At 39.7% G+C, this 20,655-nt stretch overlaps 1 protein-coding gene across 5 annotated transcripts in view; it reads left to right on the top strand.

Annotated features, from left to right (window-relative positions):
* The window catches only part of cacna2d2a (calcium channel, voltage-dependent, alpha 2/delta subunit 2a), a 248,431-nt gene that overhangs the window by 179,825 nt on the left and 47,951 nt on the right, over positions 1 to 20,655 (top strand). For all 5 annotated transcript variants that reach the window (XM_021321935.2, XM_012873335.3, XM_036152026.1 and 2 more), the window contains 5 exons: positions 69 to 200; positions 409 to 466; positions 14,277 to 14,327; positions 17,165 to 17,264; positions 19,717 to 19,878. In XM_021321935.2, the coding sequence (XP_021177610.2) occupies positions 69 to 200; positions 409 to 466; positions 14,277 to 14,327; positions 17,165 to 17,264; positions 19,717 to 19,878 (503 nt within the window). The remainder of the gene's footprint in view (positions 1 to 68; positions 201 to 408; positions 467 to 14,276; positions 14,328 to 17,164; positions 17,265 to 19,716; positions 19,879 to 20,655) is intronic.

Genomic DNA, 20,655 nt, shown 5'->3' on the forward strand with positions numbered 1-20,655 from the left:
AAAAAAAAGAGGGTGTCCAACAAGATTTTTTTTTTACATTTACTATTTCCTTTTTTTTCTTCCTTCAGCCCCTGTGATCCTAAATGAGCTCAACTGGACCCAAGCTCTGGAGCGGGTCTTCATTGAAAACCGGCGAGAGGACAGCTCTCTGCGCTGGCAGGTGTTCGGCAGCGCCACTGGGGTGACGCGTTACTACCCAGGTAGGCTTCAGATCCAACAGTCTGCCCTTTACTTTATGGCAAGATAAAGTCAGAATAAATCGTTTAGGCTCTCAGCTTTACAGCATCTTATCATCTTTCTGTGCTAGAAGCTTGATAGAAAAAAATGAAATTATGATTGCTTTGATCTGATCTGGGAGGAAACGTGGTGCAGTGAGTGGATTGTAACTTATTTTCTTGCTCTCTACAGCCACTCCTTGGAGGGCACCCAACAAGATTGACCTGTATGACGTTCGCAGAAGACCATGGTAGGTTTCGTCTTTACTGAGTGCCTAGGTTTGGGTGTGTTAAAGAGCTTTGACCATCATAATTTTAGAAATGAACTCCATATTTAGTAGCATTTACTCCCCTGATGAAAGGTCTCTAGAAGAGATAATATGTGAATGTTGCCCTTTTGCAACAGGTTGGCTTTGGACATATATAGCTACTCAGTAATTGACACTTTCAAATCATCAATAGATTTTAGGCTAGTGTCATTAAAATGTGTAGTATCTTTAAAGTTTGACTTTGATATAACCAGGTGTACTTGTTATCCCCAGATTATACACAAGTCTTTAATTTAATTGATATTCCTTAAGATGCCTAATCTTTGTGGAACTGGGTTGTCTTTGGTATACAGTAAAGAGAAATCAGTCAAACATCACAATAGTGATACATAAGCGGTTAAAAATGGCAAACGCTAAATGTGCTGTTGGGTCATTGTCTTGAAACAGTGACAGATTTTGAGCTCTCTGGAGTCTAAGCACACACCTTCAGCAGCCCCAGATTACGTGGTGCTGATCCTAAAGTTTCCACGTCCATTTGAATGCACCGATCATAAGGTTCCTCAATCATTAAAATCTTCATAATTCTTTATTCAACAAAAAACACTTGATCTGCTATTAAAAATTGAAATATTTGTGTTTAAGTTTCAGTTAACTGAACTACATGAAATTGCATTGCAGATAAGACGATTCTGATTACTAAACAAAATGTATCTTTCAAGAAGTAAACCCTTTCAACAGATTATGCCATTTTCTCATTGGATCAGTGATACACGAACATTTTCAGCTACCAAAATGACAAAGGAGGATGTCTGAGAGCGAGTCCATCAGTTCTGTATAAAGCATTACTAGTCAGGCAGCTAAACTTGATAACACAAACAGATCAAGTTTGTGTTGTTACAGATTATTATAATTTATGTTGTCAGTCAGTCAGTAAGATTTTAACACAGCTTTCAAGGATAGTCTATAAATGTTCAATAGGGCAGAAGTTGGGATGTCCAGATTTCAGCTGGAAGCTGTCGATTCCCCTTACTTGAGACCACCCCATCTCAAGTGATCCCAAACACACATTAATACATGTTCGGTAAAGAATAAAGCAAACTAACATTAGGGTTCTTGAAATGGCCCCAGCCTTAAACCTATTCAAAATGTGTGGATTATGTTCGAAGGTCAGGTCGACTGCAGGAAACGGTCCAATTTAAATATGTTAACCTCCATGTGTAAATATTCAGCCTATGTGAATTAGAGAAAATTTCACAAGTCAAACTTGTGCACCCAGTACATGTTTTTTAAAAATCCCTGACGTTTGATGTTGTAAAACCATTAAATCCTCAGAAAATAATTAACCAAATCCATCATTAAAAGCCCCAAATTAATTTGACATTCATGAGTTTATAGGCCTGCTGAAATTGCATTTTGATTTCTGAAGAGGATCTTACATGTTCAGCGGTAGATCACAGCATAAATCCAGCCACATGCAAAGTGAAAGATTTTATTTCTAATCTAAGCCGACATACTATAAAGTTTACTCTGTCGTGCTTATGTGGTTTTTTTTTTTTTTGTAGTCTGTGGGTGACAAACAGTGCATCGTACAGAACCACGTACAGAAGATCAGGCTGGAAAAAAATGAGGCCATTCACCCACTTTACCCTCTTCACCCACTCACCCACCCACGGGGTCCTGTCCACCCTATACACTTTTAATCTACCTGCGGCTGTCACATCGGTTTTGTGGCAGCCCTGCCTGTTGCCTGGTTACAGGTTGGAGTGGAGTGGACATAATCATGACAGCGGTGTTGATTAGACCTGACCCCATTTTCCATCTCGGTCTCCGGCCAGTTTAAATTGAGTGGCTGTTTGAGGTCAGGTCGAGCTGACAGATGAAGTCAGAGAGCTCGCACTGAGCAAACACACACAGCAGAAGCTTTCAATCGTGTTATTGTTATTTATAAATAAATAAATCCTAAATATTGAGTCAGGAGGCTTAAACCAAACTTTTAGATACATGTAGAAAACCTACTTCTGTTGCAACTCTCAGCTACTTTCATGTCCATGACTGAGCCATTCTCAATAGTTATTAACCGTCACATCAGTCACATAACTAACTTTGAAATTAATACAATTATTTAAGCTAATGACAAACTCTTTGACATCTTCAGCGACTTCAAAGTGCATTTAAATAAAAACAGGAAGATTTCTTAATTTTATGTTTGAAAGAACAACCTGGAAAAACCCTACAGTTTACTAAAATTAATGCTAATGCTACATCTCATTAGCTTTTGAAGTAGCATGACAGAGCTCACTATATTCATTTTATTCTTTTTAAGTTACTTACAACATTTTTTACGTGTTTTAAATTGCATTTCACTGTAACTGTACTGTTGCTTGTAACATCTTTTATGTATTTATCACATATGCTCTATATAGTTGTTCAGCACTGTGGTCAGCCATGCTGTTTTTAAGTGCCTATAAATACAGGGCAGCTTGGCTTGGCTAAATGGCTCACCTGTGCAATCTCTTATTTTGTCCAGAGCCAAGAAGTGTAATTAAACTGCAGATGGCTTTCATGCAAACAGAATGGGAGCATTCAAAGGTCATAAAAACGTGTTTTTTTTCTCACATATTCTGAGAAATCAGCTAATTGTTTTTGAGAAAAACACTTTATTTCGGGTGAACTAAAACTCAATTTTGACTAAATAAAAAAAAAAACTATTCACCTGTAACGTGCTGGAGAATCTTTGAAGATAAAAAAGTCGAAGCCCGAGGGTTGGTTAACGTCACACACATGCATATTAAAATATTTCAGACATATGGATAGAGCTTGACTTTCATTTCAAAAAGTGATTATAAATTCTATTTTTCATTATGATCAGAATAATGTCTCAATTGACATTATGGACTGTGTTATTGAACTGTGTTATTGTTATTATCACGAAAGAAAAAGACATCGCTTAACGCTGTTTTTACAACCATGAAACTAACAAGGCATCCCCTCAGACAACTTAATTAAGTTAACAGCAGACAAAAGTCTCCTTAGTGCTGCACTGTCACTTGAGCCTTCGCCGTGAACATGTAAACTGCTGTAAACAGAAACTGCTGCGCAGAAGGACAAGTTTGAACATTAATCCTGTCTCTCATCTGTCAGCTCAATACCCAAACTACACCGGAGCTTAAGTCTTGCATGTGTTGTGACCGGAGACAGGAAGGAACAATGGATGGGAAGGATGAGCGGGGCCCGCTGAGCGGAAGCAGCTTGTGTGACGAGGGCGGACAGAGGAGGAGGGGTATTTTTTTTTTCCCCCCGCAAAGGGACACCTTGTCACCTCCCTGGCCCTCCATGTTTGTCACTGTCATTGCGTTGAGCCTTTCCTCATGTCGGACTCAGAGGTGCTCCTGTTGCCTGTTGCTTAGCAACTTGTGCCCAAAACGTAGCAGGTTGGAGTGGCGGGGCGCGCGGAAGGGCGCGGTCACGATGTGTCAGGTCAGGCTTGTGTGACTATAACCTAACATGCTGCTTTCTTGACTGACTTTCACTTTGGAGGTCGAGCAGTCAGTCAGGGTTAGGTGAGGCTGTCATCTGTGTCTCTGTGATATCAGGAGATCGCAGCATCCTTCAGAAAGACAGTTACATAAATAACACTTTTCATTTTGCATAAGGAATCTTAGGTCTTGAAATAAACAGACCTTATTCATCAATAGAACATAACAGTTGCCATAGAATTGGACTTACATTCCCATTTGATGTAAGGACGTATCAATGGAAACCTAAGGATTGTTTATTTACCTTCTTAGTTAAGGTTATTTTGGACTCCATACATGCAGACTCGTTGAAATTTGTGTCCATGTAGACTGTAGGACTGTAAGTATTCTGGGTTTTCAGACAAAATCACAAAATCATAAATATTATTATCTGTATTATTAATAATATATTGTATATCATCACATAGCGATATAATTATTATTTATACATAATGTTGGTATGTGTAAAAATTATTATTTCACTGGATTGTCTGAAATGAATTATTCATTCATTCATTTATTCTGTGCACATATTAATTATATCATTCTTAAGAGATAATAGTTTTGGTTTTACCTCTACTTTTGAAGGAATACATGCTGATGAAGAACCCTGATTAATTGTTATTGTTCTAAAATGCAGTTTCTGATTTATTGTTTCTTTAAACCCATCTGTCCTTATGTGTTTTATTGATGCCTTTGAGTGTTTGAGCGAGGGAAACACAGAAAACTTTTTGATAAATTAAAGACGAGGAGTTCCTGGACACATTGTGAGGATTCTCTGTTTCTGGTACACTCATCAGAAGATGCATGTTAAATGCAGTGTTTCTACTCCCTTTGGTGTTAGCAATGGTGTTAGACAAGGCGGGAGTTTATCTCCAGTTTTATTTAATATATATGTTGATGGTTTGGCCGTATATTTGACAGCCTGTAATAATGGATGTATGATAGGTGAAAAATTAAGAAACCAGTGATGATGATGATGATGATGATGATGATGATGATGATGATGATGATGATGATGATATATACAGGCAACGATGTAATATTTATATGCAGGCCATTGCGCGAAAATCTAGCTTCTGCTCACTTTGTTTAAAGCTTACTGCACACCACTATATACTGCCCCCTTGTGGGCATTTTACAAGCAGCGTGGCATTCAAAAGCTGCATAATGCTTACAACGATGCAATGAGAATCTTTCTTGGGATGCCCAGAGGGGGAAGGGCTAGTCAGGTGTTTGATGCTGCGGGTTTTCGTACTTTTAAAGAACTTTTAGGGAGGTTAATGTATACTTCTAGAGAGCGAGTATAATTTTAGCACTCATAGATCCGACGTTGAGTAGTTCTCGGTACTCATCCAGTCTGAGGAGGCACTGGCTTAAGAGTCTGTGTATGCACTGATTTTATTTTATTTTTTATTTTTTTGTCTAAAGACATTTGATATTTCTGTGGATTGTCTTTGTTTTTTACATTTATGTGACCATGGATGTAATGTCTGCTAATAAAGATGTATTATTATTATTATTATTATTATTATTATTATTATTATTATTATTATTATTATTATTATTATTTATTTATTTATTTTAAATACAATCCAGGGATAAAAAGGCACAAAAAAATTCACATTTTGGCTCAACAAGGAAAGGAGAAATAAATGTATTTAAAAGGGGATAAATTCTTCTAGTGTTGAACAGTTTAATTAATAAATTTTTTAGTTATTTTTCCTTAAGTAAAATTAAACTTGAGTGGTAGAGTATAGAAGATATTCCTTTTCCAGAGGTAGGGCTTAGGTTGAACATTTTTAAAATTACCGACTGAGATGTCAGATTTTCTCAGAAATGAACAGGAACTTGCTTAAGTAACATCTAGACTGATGCAGACTCTAAGTAGACATTCTCAGTCAATGCTGTGGTCTGGTTTTCATGGAGAAACCTGTAGCTGCTTGCTGGATATTACATTTGTTGGACCAGGTGGACTTTAGAAAAAGAAAAATCAGTCAGCAATCTTCTGCTCTTCCAGCAGCCCACTCAACAAAATTAATGATCCAGTCATTGCTCTTAATTGTCTCCAATTAACTATGACATTAAATATTAACATTATTCCTTTTTATGCCTTTTCCTTTCATTAAAGAAAGCAAAGAAGAGGGTGAGGCGAGGCAGAGGAAAGAGAAAGGTAAAATAGAGAGAGGAATCACCAGAGAAAAGGCACGGAGTCCTGTTAGCCAAGCGTTGCAAAGATCCCATTACCTCCCAGGTTCACAACAGCATGTAGGCTATATCACATATTGATTTCTTCAAAAAGTCAATCTGACCTCGTCACAAATATTATGACTGCTGGTCAGTCCCTGAAGCTGAGGCTGCCTAAAACACTATTCCCAACATCCAGAGCCCGGAGCCGTGCCTCCTCCTTTCATTCTTTTTTTTTTTATTTTTCCCCGCCCCTTCAGGTGGATGTTGAGTCAGAGGAGATCACTTTGCTGTTGCTGAAGGTGACACCGGGCTTTAGGAGTTTTGCCAGAAGAATAAAGTGCTTCAAGAACTGTAACTGTCTGTGAATGGTGTTGCATGAGAAATTATTCACAAAAAGAAAAAAGAGGCGGAAATTTATGAAAGGGAGAACATGTTGCACACTCCCACACGCGAACTGGAAAAATCCGGAAATCTGAACGATGGCAGCAACACTTCCAGTAATCAACGCAAAGTTGCATAAATAAGCAGCAGACAACATCTCTGTCTCCTGCGGGCTCGCTGGGAGCTGTCCTCCTATATATTCTTTTTTTTTATCTTAATTCAATCTCAATTCGCCTTCCACATCCACAGGAGCGCTAAGAGAGCAGCAGTCCATAAAATAATATGCCCATCAGCACAACACAAATTCACACACACGCTCTCCCTCAATGCGCTCTATACAATCGTCCCATTATTTTGTGCTTTACTGTCCTCACATCTTCTGTAAACGAAGCATTAAGATCAAAGCATGTGCACTGTGCGCACGTTTCACGTAAAGCAGCAGGTACCATATTACCGGTAAACGGTGTAAAAAAAAATGTGGCAAAGCAGCACATTTCACATGGGAACATTTTACCAGTAAGCTTCCACACCATCTCATGCATCTGTTGCATGTTTCTGGAAATGCTTCAGATTATTCCTCCCATTTAAATGTAATGCTCAACACTTTGTGGAATGGGTCAGGGAGCATAAACACAATCTCCTTCGAGAGAGTCAGCCCCCCCACCCCCCACCCCCCGCCACCACAGTTAATGTATTGATTGTACAGCGCTAGGCTGTGATAAAACTATTTCATGAATTCCAATGAGACTCTTTTACCAGACCGTTACAAAAGCAGCAAACTGCAATCACCGCCACGCAGAATATGTTGTTGTGTTCATTGCTTGTATAATGCGTTTCTTTTAGATTTATTTTGGTTGGGGTTTGGGGGGGGGAGTTGTAAGAGTGGGGCGGCTGTGAATGTAGCCGCTTTAATCTCGTCTCTCTTGGAGCGATACCTTATTCTGCCCTCAGTGTAAAGAGCACATGTCGGCAGCAAGCACGCACGCACCAGCCGTTATCTAGATCTGAGATGTTGTCACAAACAGATCTGTTATGTTGGGAACCCTTTTATATTACAAAACGCGTGATGTATTTTGGGGTTTGTTAGTGTTTTATGGTTATATAAGCTGCTGATGCAGATATGCGAGGAGTTGGGCTTGAAGGATTTCCCAGTTGAATATCGGAAATGGCTGATTAAGTGATAGCTTTTATTACTAATTTAAAAGCACTGTTTAAAAACAATACATAGAGCTTTTCCTCGTGATGATGTCTGTTAAAGTTGGGGTAGCCTTTGGTTTTTATTGACGTGCTGCTGTGTTCATTCTTTGTTAAAATGTCTAAAACAGATTTAATAAAAATTAATAAATAATAAAGGGGGCAGCTGCTCTTAGGTTGCCTTCCATCTGGATAAAAACAAACATGTTAAACTCTCCAGGACAAAGAAGGCTTTGAAAAAGTATTTTCCCCCTTACAGATTTCTTCTGTTTCTGCTTTTTTGTTTCATCTTGTTTTGACACTGAAACGTTTAAGGTCATCAAACAGATTTCATTATCAGACAAAATTATCTGAGTTGGAAAAAAATAGGTTTATTAAGAGGGGGAAAAAATCTATCCAAACCAATATGGTCATATCATCATCTTCCTAAAATAATGTTTTTCATGTTTTTCAGAAAACACACAAAAGAATAGGTTGATTTAGGCAAAAACATAATTCTTGGCAAAAGATTATTTAGGCCATTATTTTAGGAAGGTGATGATATGTTGAAACATGAAATAACAAACACTTTTTTTTTCTCTGACTGTTTATTTCGCCACACTCAGGCCTGATCACTGCCAGGCCTGTAGAATCAAGAAATCCCTTAGATAGTACCTGTCTGACAACACGAAGTAGGCTAAACAAAGTTAAAATACAACACGTCATGCACCATTCTAAATAAATTTAAGAACAGATAAGAACCAACGTCATTGACATCTACTAGTCAGGAAAGGGACACAAATCAATTTGGATGCCAGTGAACGACTGAGAGCTATTATCTACAAATGGAGAAAAGAAAAACAAGGGACAGTGGTTAACCTTTTCAGGAATGGCCGACCTGCCATAATGAACCCCAGAGCTCCTTGATCACTCGTCCAAGCATCACAATAGTACTGATAAACAACGTCTAAAGCACTGAAGGGCTAATTTGTCAATATTAAAGTCAGTTTGATTATTCAGCAAGAGAGTTTCGAGGCCAAACCCACTCCTGAGTAAGTACAGGACAACATCTTGATGATTCACAAGATTTCTTGGAAACTATTTTGTGGACTGATGAAAAAATTTTTGAGCTTTTTGGAACATGTGTGTCCCAATTAATCTGCCATTTCACTTAAATAGCATTCAGAAAAATCTCATTCTAAAGACAAACACTGCAATGGTCTGGAGCTGCTTCAGGACCTAGAGAAGTCGTGTCTGTTGATGCAACCATGATGTCTGTTCTCTCCCCAGAAAAGTTTAAAGGACAGCGTCCGGTCATCTGTTTGTGACTTTAAGCTCAGATCCACTTGAGTTATGCATCAAGAAAATGATTCAAAGAACACCAGTGAGTCCACCTCTGACCTGCTCATAAATAAATAAATAAAATGAAGCTTTTCAAGTGGCCTGGTTGACAACCCTTCATTTGAGATGTTGTTGCATGGTGTGAAATTGGCCATTCATACCAGAAAACCCTCCATTATGGCAAACAACAATACATTCTGCAAAGCAGAGTGGGCCAGGAAAAAAATAATAATAAATAAATAAATATATATATTAAAACGATATGCTGTTGTGTCTGAATTGTAATCTTACGAGACATAGGATGATGGTGCCACAAGCAATCAGGCCTTATCTCGGTAAAATATTTGTCCTTCTGCCACTAGATTCACATTTGTGGTCTTCAGAAAGCAAGTGAGGGGTTTTTGATATAAAATCTGTTGCCCTAGCCTTTTGGCATACATACTTCTGGGAATCATTTAGTCCACTTGATTGACAGGAATACTGCAAAAAAAAATGAATTAAGCTCTTAACTGCTTGTTTATTATTAATTGGATTTATTAATTACCTATTATATTATCTCCCTGTTTTTCAGTAAGGATTAGTGCAACAAATTTCACTGAAGGTGTACCATGACTGCACTTGTGATGAACATGTTATGTCAACCTAAATCTCGATCCAAGATATTTTGTAATGAATCGTGGCACTGCTATGAAGTCTCAGATGGCAGATGTTTATCTTCCCTGATAGGTGCATCAGAATAAACTGTAGCTGACACGCCATTATGTGAAATACAGCGGCGATGTCTGGAATCTGATACTGCTCGCTGGCATTGTTAAGTCTTCCTTTAGAGGATGGACAGAGACGGTGAAAAGCTGAAAGGCTGGTTCTGCTGCCTGCTGGGGACTGAATGGGCGAGCGGGCTCGGTTCAGCACCAGCCAGGCCCATCTGCTTGTCACCTGGCCTTGGCATGCAGGAGACCGGGTAATGACAGGGAAAGAATGGCATCAGTGGGCAGGAGCCGAGAGGTAATTACGGACTGCAACCCATGCAGAAACGACACATCTGGATCCACGAGTCAAAAATGTGGTGAATTATACCCCGATACCAGCCTCAGCTCATGATTTCTATTCGTCAGAAGTGCGATATCGGTCCGTAGACTGAAAATCCTTGACTCCATATCCCACTTTCTCTGATCTTGATGCTCTCCCGCTCGGAGGCAGAGACAAAATTCAGTTGCACTTCAGGCGATGGGAAGAAGAAGAAAAAAAAAATAACTGGGGACGCTGCTGATATGCCAGGCCAATCTGTGTGCAAGATCAGCCATGGCAGCACTATATAGCTTCGACTCATGCGTTACTCTTCCTTACTCCATCACAGCTCACACATTTCTCTTAAACCCTATTACCACTGATCAATGCTGCCTCTTTCACGGCTGCAGAGAAATGATCTGCTTGAAAGTAATATTTCCTCAGCATATTTTAGGGTTGAAGCTTGCGCAGCTCTTTATGCGGCGATTTTTGCATTTGGTGGATATGAAGATGACCTGTAATGACATGGTAATGAAAGCTTGCATTGCCTTATAATTAACATTTAACCCCTCTCCAAAATAAGTTGAGTTCCCATTAAAGGACCATTCTCCTGCATGAGAAATGGACTGACCAAGGAAGTTAATGAAATCTCGCAGTCGGTCTGCGAGCATCAGCCGTCGCCAAATGACCCTCCTTTAATCTCCAGATGAGGTGACTCTGTTTGGGAGCCTCGGGGAGTTTAGACGTGTGCCACATTCTGACCGAGCTTTCGGTCCCGCATCGATGATCACTTTCACAAACTCTGTCTGCTAAAAAGAAAGCCGCCCCCGCTGTGTGGAGTCTCAGGTCCTTCCTCCGCCCTCTCCCTCACTGCCTCAAATTAAGATTTCAGTAATTAAATTGATAAAAGTCACGCACGCCTATATGCCTCATGGTTCCAGACCTGATTTCTGTCGCCACACAGAAGTGGAAAGCTGTGGAAGTTCTACCTTTGATGTAGCATTCTTTATTATTGAAAATAATTGGATTCCCCCTCCTCCTCCTCCTCCTCCTCCTCCTCCACCCTCTCTCCTTCTGCCTCTCTTGTACACACATACATTTTGCCTATATTCACTCCGGCTGAGCTCAATTATTGACCTCATATGATGCAGCCCCTGTTTCCCCTGATATTTCCACTTAAGTTTTCCGCTAAGAGGGTTGAGCAGCCCAGGCAATGAGATGTCAACACAGGTGAGGGGTCACTCTGAAGTTTAGAGTGGCGCACGCTGGGGCTCGGTCGCTCAAGCCTCCATATCGGGCTGGCCGAGCGAGCGAAGAGAGCCGCGGTCGCCCGCGGGCAGCTGGCTTCCCTCCACACTCAGCAGAACGGCCGATAATCAGCAGAAAGAGACCCCTGATGATTGCTCTGGCTCTGCCTAAGACGGCTGCTAACTGCTCGCCCGCTCACTTCCTCAGAATGTCAAACTAATACTCACATCTGAGACAACCCTCCCTCCGGCCCCCTCCACCGTCTAGCGGCGAGGAAAAGCCTGCGCTGTCTATCCATCTTAGCTCTCTTTGTATCGCTGGCAAATGTGAATTTAATTGCCACTGGAAGAGACTGAAGGGATTTTTGATTTCCCCCTGTATGTCATCCTCTATCAACAACGGGCAGATGTTACATGTGCCAGCTAGTTCATTACCGTTTCTGTCCTGTGAGCTTACACACATCCCTGGGAAGGTGCTCCGCTGGTGAAGAAGTATGGCGAACTGAGGCACCCCCCCACCTCCCCACCCCCTAAGGAACAGGGCCGCCGCCAGACTCAGTAATGTATTTGACATCCAGCTGATGAGTCGACAAAAGGAACAGAACGCCAGCTACCTTATTCTCCCGAAATTACTTGGGTCAGTGTGGACTTTCCACAGCTCAGGTCAGCTTCACTTGGGAGCTTGACGAGTAAATTTCAGACGAGTAGGTCGACAGCATATGGGATGTTGGTAGTCTCCCAGTGGCGACCGTTACATTAGTTTTCATTGGGTAAGGAACCAGAGAGTTGTTTCTTGGCCAAACTGAGGACCGTACCGAATATTCATATCCCTTTAACCCCTGCAATGTATTTAATTTTGATCTTATGTGATATACAGAAATTAATGAATAATTGTGAACTGGAAGGAAAATAATACTTTGCGTTCAGTGTTCTTTACAAAAACAAACAAAAGCTGATTTTGCTTTAGTCAGTGCCCTGCATAATAAAGGTCACATTTATGGTGTACATGACAGACATTCTTTTTTTTTTTCCCAGTGTCCTGTCTAGCAATATGGCAATAGGAATTGATATCTCAATGCCAGATAGAGCTCGACAGATTTTGCTTTTACAAGTGGGGCAAACAGCTTTCGCCATAGTGCTCCACTTGATTTATGCTTGTAAATAGCTTTATTATGATTCCTGCAAGGAGAATTTCAAATTATATGGACATGACAATGGGAGAGTAAAGGAAGAACAAAAAGTGAAAGAAAAGAAAAAAAAGAGTAGAGGTGAAAGAAAGAGGAGATAAAAGGAAGAGAATGATAAAACGTCCTCTGTCTGCTCCATCACCTGGAAAGAGACACAAAAAGAACAGCACAACCAACGGACATAAAGCAACAGATACACTCGAATAACACCTAGTGTGTTATTCGAGTGTGGAGGGAAGCCAGCTGCCCGCGGGCGACCGCGGCTCCCTTCGCTCGCTCGGCCAGCCCGATATGGAGGCTTGAGCGACCGAGCCCCAGCGTGCGCCACTCTAAACTTCAGAGTGACCCCTCACCATTGCTAAATCATATATATTATTATGTAAGCTGACATGTGTAATGTGATATTTGAAAAAAGAAAGTGAAAAAACATAAATAAATAAATAAATAAATAAATTATAAGATTACTGTATATAAGTGAACACTTAATACCTGGGACCCAGCACCTGTGGGAGATGTGAAAGTGCACTAGTTTAGGTGAAGATTATCCAGAAATAGCTTGATAGTGATTGTGGAGAACCGAAGACCCACCTTCCCCGAGCACAGAGGCAGGCGTCAGGGGACCCGTAACCCCGGACTCCCAAAGGGGTCCCATGACATGACAGACATTCTCCCACCTGAGTTGTGGATCTCTGCAGCTCCCCCGGAGCTGCCGTGGGCCCCCTGACTGCCTTTGTGATTAATGTTCTCCCTTACCGGTCTTTAACTTTGCAGTTTTTCTTCACCTTTTCCTTTTTCAGCTGATAGATTTAGTAGTTAGGTGAGCAGTAAAGTGAACTTGGTTTCATTTGACTGCATCAAAGTAAAGGAAGCTTTTCAGGTGTTTTAATTGTGAATATTTTTTTCAAAAGCATGTGTCATTTCCTGTCACTTCACAGTCATGCACCACTTAGTGTCGGCCTGCCACACAATATCCCAACTGAGCACATTGATGTTGTAACTCAACATAATGTGGAAAAAGGTCAAGTGGCATGAATAGCTTTGAAAAGCACTGCACTTGCTAGAAAATGTGATCGTTCTAATTTCAAGATCTGATGAATTACCCTTAAATAAAAGCGGCTGTATTTAAAGCCTTCCCGAAAGGATGAGAAAAACTGTGTGTACTTTCTTCTGTCATTAATGCCAAAACAGGAAACAAAGCGACATAATTAAGCAGCTGCTAAGAATGCTATTTAATGTAATGCTGTCTGAATATCTAAAGCTTTTTAACGCATTCAGCCTTTGTCTAAAGGAATAATTGGACTTTTGACTGTGTAATAACTCTCTGATAATACGTCGTTAAATATGTGTTTGTTGGGCCCATTACAAGGGCCATCTCCGCATTTGTTTGGAGGCGTTTACAGTTCACTGCGGGCCATTGTGCCAGATGTGTTGCTACATACTGAAACCATCAACTAGTAATTACTCCGGCTTATGCAACAATTATTCAGACCATTCTCTGGTATTCACTGAAGAGGACTATCTACATTGAAGTCAGCCAACAGCGGCTGTAGCCAACACTGAAGTATATAACAACTTATTAACTCTTCTAAGCACATAAGCCTTTTCAGTATTCTGTAGCTTAAGTGGGCTCAGCTATGGCTGCTCCATACTATTATGACTGGGCTCATTGTGACTCTGGCCTCTTTCTTCAGTGCAATTTTCAGAGATTATGGGAACAAATTAAAGCCCTTTCGTTGCCTCTTTTGTGCAGGTATATCCAAGGTGCATCGTCTCCAAAGGACATGGTCATCATTGTAGATGTGTAAGTATTTCACTTTTCTTTCACCTTGTCCCAGGCTGCAGCAGAGATTAGACTTTGCCTTCAAAGGACACCAGTGCCACCTGTTGGTCTGAGGGGAGGCTAAAGTTATAAGATGATGATTGCTTCTTATCCTCTGACCTTTAAGCCTTACATTCTGATTTACTGGTTCAGGCAATTCTTAGAGATATAGAGAAATGTGACATTGGACATCGTAATCTAAGAGAGAGGACAGAGAAGTGCTGCAAATGATGTAGTAATGCTAAAACATGCCAGCTGAACATCATTTCTGATGAGAATATAGGTATTGTTTCTAATGATCGTGCTTAAAGTGTTGGTTTCACTTAAATGTATTCATTATTTACTTTTACATGGATGTGTTTTGCATTTAATAAGCTTTGATAATTTGTGATGTCTGTTCAAAGTTCCTCTTTTTGCTTACATAAAAGAGATCAATTTCTTAATTTCTAAATTCTTTTTTTTTTACCATTTTCTAATGTAACATTTATTTTCATATTATACACAATAATATACATATTATTTTGGTACAACTGTCTTTTTTGCAATATGTTGTGAGTTTTGTGTTCCTGGAAGCTCACAATAGAAATAAGTCCTTTTTGCTGTTTTTATGCTTGGTGATTAATGCTTAACTTTAAGTCATAATGTTGCTGTTTTCTGTGCTATCAATTTATAGATTCAGTTCAAATAATTTCCATTATTTAATTCATCTATAAAAAAAAAATGCTAACAATATGTGCATTTGAGTCTTTGTAAACATAGAAGGGTAAATAAGAAATACAGCAACATTTTGTAAAATAAGGAAAAATTGTTTTGTCCATGGATGCACGAGGTAAACACTTTTAATTAACTTTATGAAAGTCTGCATTTAAATTAAAAGGTAGTGAGTTTGTAGCTGAATTTACTCAAGATTTGATGCCTTTATTTAAAAAAAGTAATCTAAACGGTAATCTTAAAATTATCTGTTGTGTACACGTCTTTGTAGTAATTTCCAAGGGAGATTTTGAGATTTTAAACCTCCCTAAAACTATCACTCACTCATAGACTATGTAAAGACCAATGAACTTTCATCCCTTGATGGTCAGGTAACCATTAAGTATACTGAATACTGACATCATAGCAAAATTATTGTAGTCTGTCCTGATGCAGTTGCACAATGTGCATTTTACACCTTTCATCCCAATATACATGCACTATTTTAAAAAAAAAGAACATGAACACAACATAAGTGACACCCTTACTTTGAAGGTTTAACAGGACTAGATGTTTATTTAAATGTGCTTAATTTTTCACATTAAAAACTACCTGATACATAGGCACACAAAAACACATGGCAAGCATTACCATCTTGGTCAATTTGCATGGTTTAGCGATACACTTGGGTTCTCCTCCAGCCTTGTTTGTCACAGATCCTGTTTGTTTAAACTTTTCAGCCACTGTAGTCACGGTCATATTCAATGAATTAGAATATGCATAAGAGGCTTCTTTGTCGGAAACAACCTTTAAGCCGGTATTAAACATACTTTTCATTAAGTCCCAAGTTAAGTTTTTATTAGTCTAATTCAATATTTTAATCCTGAATGCTCTCTTTTTATTAGCTGCAGATGGAAAAAAAATCATAATTAACAGAGATAAAAGCTTTAAAACATCATCAGTCTGCATTAATCTATATAACCTGTTTCTCTTATTGATCTGAGTTACCGAAAAAAATTTGTTTTTCAATAATATTCTAATTTATTGAAAGTTATGTTACAGAGACCATGCTTTATTTCAGTTGTATGTTCTCTTGGTTTTCCCATTTTGAAGAGCTGAAAGGTAGAAATGAGCCTTAGTGCAATGCCATATTTACCTATGTAAAATAAGAGCTCATGCATTAAACATGAAAAGTGCAAATAAAATAGGGCATAAATCACAGAAATGTTTCATTGCATTTCTTAATAGAAATACAACTTTTTAAGATAGTTTTGTAAAAGTATCTATGTATCTATGTATCTATCTATGTATCTATCTATGTATGTATCTATCTATCTATCTATCTATCTATCTATCTATCTATCTATCTATCTATCTATCTATCTATCTATCTATCTATCTATCTATCTATCTATCTATCTATCTATCTATCTATCTATCTATCTATCTATCTATCTATCTATCTAATATATAGCACATTTCTCGGACAGTAGTCACAAAGTGCTTCACACTAAAACTACAGTTAATAGAGCCTTTCAAAACAACATACAATTTATCATAGCAACCATGGACTAGTGAGGCTAAAATGCTTGTTTAAAAAATAATTACCTAAGTTGATTTTTAAAAACATTAACAGAGTCCAGTGATCGCAGGTAGTGTGGAGAGCTCTGTCTCCTCTGCTCCTAAAGTGTGAGGAACCATCAGCAGATTCACTAAAGTACTCAAGTTAAAGTTTACATTTATTTGACATGAGGTTGTTCTATTGCAAGAAAAAATTATATTTTTATGGCTTTTTACTTGGATTGTCAGGAGTTATTGAGGGTTGATCATAAAGACATTGGCTTGTTCTGAGAACAAGCAGTTAAAGTGATGGATATAAGTACTACTATAGCAGAATTTAAAAACAGCAATGCAGGTTTCTACTCATCATCTTACTACAGTTTATTCATGATCATTTTACAAAGACTTTAAATTTATCTCATCCTACATACTTTTTACGCCATCATCAACTTATTAAAGGATAAAAGCTGAATATGATGCAAACGTAATCGAAACTGCACCTTATAGACTAAAACCATGGGGAACGCCTGCATATTTCTAAGCATCAGTGTTCTGTTGTTTCTTTGCAGGAGCGGCAGTGTCAGCGGACTTACCCTGAAACTTATGAAAACCTCTGTGATGGAGATGCTCGACACGCTGTCAGACGATGACTATGTCAATGTGGCAAAGGTATATCGAAGCTTTAAAATCGTTATTTGCAATTATCAATATGACCCACTACTGAAAGCAATATTACTGCCAGTATTTGCTTTTCTTATTTGGGAGTTTTTAATTAAGCTGGGAGTCATTAGGCACAGCAGTGGGCTCATTCTGTCCCCAGTTGTTCGCTTGCAGTGGAAACCGCATCTCTCCTCCATTTGCTCTGCATGCATTGCTTTATGTCCGTGTAGGATTCTGTCCAGCCGTGCCTTTCGCTCTCTGCTGATCACCAAGTTTTCTTTTATTGAGGCTAATATGTGTGGGAATATGATTGTTATTCTATTCTGCAGGGCAGATAACACACAAAACTTGCTTCCTTACTTTCTGCCGTGCACACACCCTCCCACCCGCACACACCCACACACGCCTGCTTGCTTGGTGTGGAGCGCCTGTTTGTCGACTCTCTTCGGTAATCCTTCATAATCCATTGCTTTTAGCCACTGTATGGCCCTAAATCCCAGCTCCAAGAGCAAGAAATGAGCATGCTAATCTGGGTGGGAACGCATCTGATTTTCACCACTGTGAAGAAAGTGATGGCTTACATAAGCCTGCTGCGAATTATTTGCACAACACAAAATACATTAATAATGTGAAATAAATTTCCCCCCAAATGTCAACAAATGCCTTCTGTGTCTGCGTTCTTAAGGACAAAAGGGGGCATCACTTCTGACACCGACATAGTTACAACAATAATTATTCTTTCTATAAAACTAGATTTTTGCACAGTCTGTACAAACGTGATGGAAATATTTTCCTTGTTTGGATAAATATGGAAAACTATTTGTATTTCCACACCTTATTGAATGTTGTTTCATTTTTTCTTTCTTTCTTATTTTCTTTTACTTTCCTATCTTCCCGCCTCCTTTGTCTCCTTTTTTTTAACTTTTTTTGTGCCCATCCTTTCTTCACTGTGTACTCCTCCCTTCTCTTCTTCTTTTTCTGTGACATACATCTCTTTCTTTTGTCCTCGCTTCCTTAGTTGTGTCCTTCATTCTTCCCTTGAGCCCTTCTTTCTTTCCTATCTTTTCCTATCTTTCTATCTATTCCGTCCCTCCCCTTGCTTTTGTCCAACCTCTGGTTCAGCTGTCCTGCCTACATCCTTGTCATCCTTCATACCTCTTCCTTGTGTGCTGTCTCCCTTTATGGTGTTGTTCCTCTTTCCTTCCTGGTATCCTAATTTTGTCCTTTCTCTCTTTATTCTGTGCTTCGTTTCTTTCTTTTGTCATTTGTTCTTTCCTTCCTCACATTTAGTTTTCTGTCCCTATCCTTCCTTCCATACTGTTCTTTGTGTCCTACCACCCTTCCTACTGTCATTCTGTCCTCCCTTGTCCTTTCTTTCTTCCTACCAGCACTTTGTGTCCTTTTCCCATCCTTTTCATTGTCTCCCTCTTTTCTCTATTGTCCTGCTTCCTTTCCTCCTTTCTGTAACTTCCTTCCTTATTTCCTTCTCTATGTCATAATTTCTTGCTCCCTAGTTCCATCCTTTCATCATTTTCTTGTCCTTCCTTCCTTCCTTGCTTCCTTCAGTGCGTTTCTGCAGATTACATAAACCCAGCCCACCGTAACGCTCTTTGCCAATAATGGCTCTAAAAAGCAGAGTGTGGAAAAGTTTTGGATTATTAAATGACAAACATGTAGCAACCCTGATCATAGATATAAAACAATATCTCCTTCACCATATTTTACTGGAACTCTGTTTTTTTATATTATACAAAAGAACGATGTAATAATATCAACTCTGTGCTTTTGTACATGTGATTTCTTTGCCTTTTAAATATATGACAACAATGGGTCCTATGAGAAATGTCAACTTTTCTCTCTCTCTCTTACACACACACACACACACACACACACACAAACACACACACAGCGTTTTACATCAATCCGTGTTGAAAATGTCAGCAGAATCTGAATCTGACCTTCAAGACGGAACAACGTTTGAAACATGCCATTTCAGACATCCCTGTTAATGTTGTAATCATGCATAGACACCGTGTGCAGACATATCCACAGATACAAACTCACACACGACCCCACACACGCTGACACACACACACACACACAAACACACACACACACACGGAGGGACGTAAACGCGGTTTTAGGCTAATTTGGTGGATGAGATGAGACAGATGATATTACCTTGGCTGGATTTCTGTTCGCCGTGCTGCACTGGCGTTTCAGGTGCACCTGTTCTTTGTAGGGGAAAGTTGTAATTATCGGTGTTTACTGCCAGCCGGAGAGTGGCAGGGCAGCTTGCATCTGCACACACCCATGTCTGCATCCTGCCTCCATGAACTGCACACACCAGACAGATAACAAAGAGAGACTGAGTTGGACACAGTTTTATTTTGGCAAACTTTGTTCGTTCCCAGTTAAGCTCAACTGGACTCCTGCTCTTTCTCGTCTCCCTGTTTTCCAGTTTAACGAAAAGGCCGAGGCTGTTGTCCCGTGCTTCAGGACGTTGGTCCAAGCCAACGTTCGCAACAAGAAGATCTTCAAGGAAGCCGTCATGCACATGCAGGCCAAAGGAACCACAGATTACAAATCTGGCTTCACGTTTGCCTTTGAGCAGCTCCTCAATGTAAGAGCTAACAAGCTTTTCTAGGAAAGGCAGCTTTGTTTTTCTGCAGCTGATGTTTCTGTCTAATCCAATTAATCAAACTGAATTCATGGTGATAACACGAGGCTGACAGTGATTGGCTCAGGTTTGCATTAGACATTTCCAGAAGGCTGTCATTTCTGAGGGCTGCCATTGCAGCAGAGTGACGCTAGGCCTTTGCGGCAGCCAACACCGAAGCGAAGTCTCTCAGCAGCACCCCGTCCACGTGCTCCCAGCACAGGTGCTGCCTCAGCGCCGTATGCTGCTGCGCATTTTCTGAGGCTGCCACGCTAATGGGCTCTGATGGGATGATTGATGAGCGTAGCCCAGATGAGATCAGCCACAGACACTTCATATTCCTCTGGTGTGTTTTGGGAGGCGCAGAGCCAAGAATCCTCGCCTTTTTGTCGGAGGAAAGAGAAATAAAAAGGGGAGGGGGGGCCTCTTAATCGCTGTCTGACACAGGTTTGCTGAATGATTGGTGGCAGAAGCACAATAAAAATATGTAATCGCAGCACTATTATTTATCTTTATTAGAATCTTGTCAGATTAGCCTGCATATCAGCCGCAGCTGTCGTGTTGTGGGGGGAGAAGGGGAGCGACGATATTTAATGGTTGGATAATGTTGTATGCTGGAGATTCAATCCTAACTTTGTTCCTGATAAAAAGACGACCATATTCATGGGCCTGAACTGTATCCCATTTCATCATGTCACAACTTGAAAATTGTATTACTGTTTTCTTGTACATTTTGTGTGA

Source organism: Fundulus heteroclitus, chromosome 20 (assembly GCF_011125445.2).
Source record: "Fundulus heteroclitus isolate FHET01 chromosome 20, MU-UCD_Fhet_4.1, whole genome shotgun sequence".
In the NCBI taxonomy this organism is placed as follows: domain Eukaryota; kingdom Metazoa; phylum Chordata; class Actinopteri; order Cyprinodontiformes; family Fundulidae; genus Fundulus; species Fundulus heteroclitus.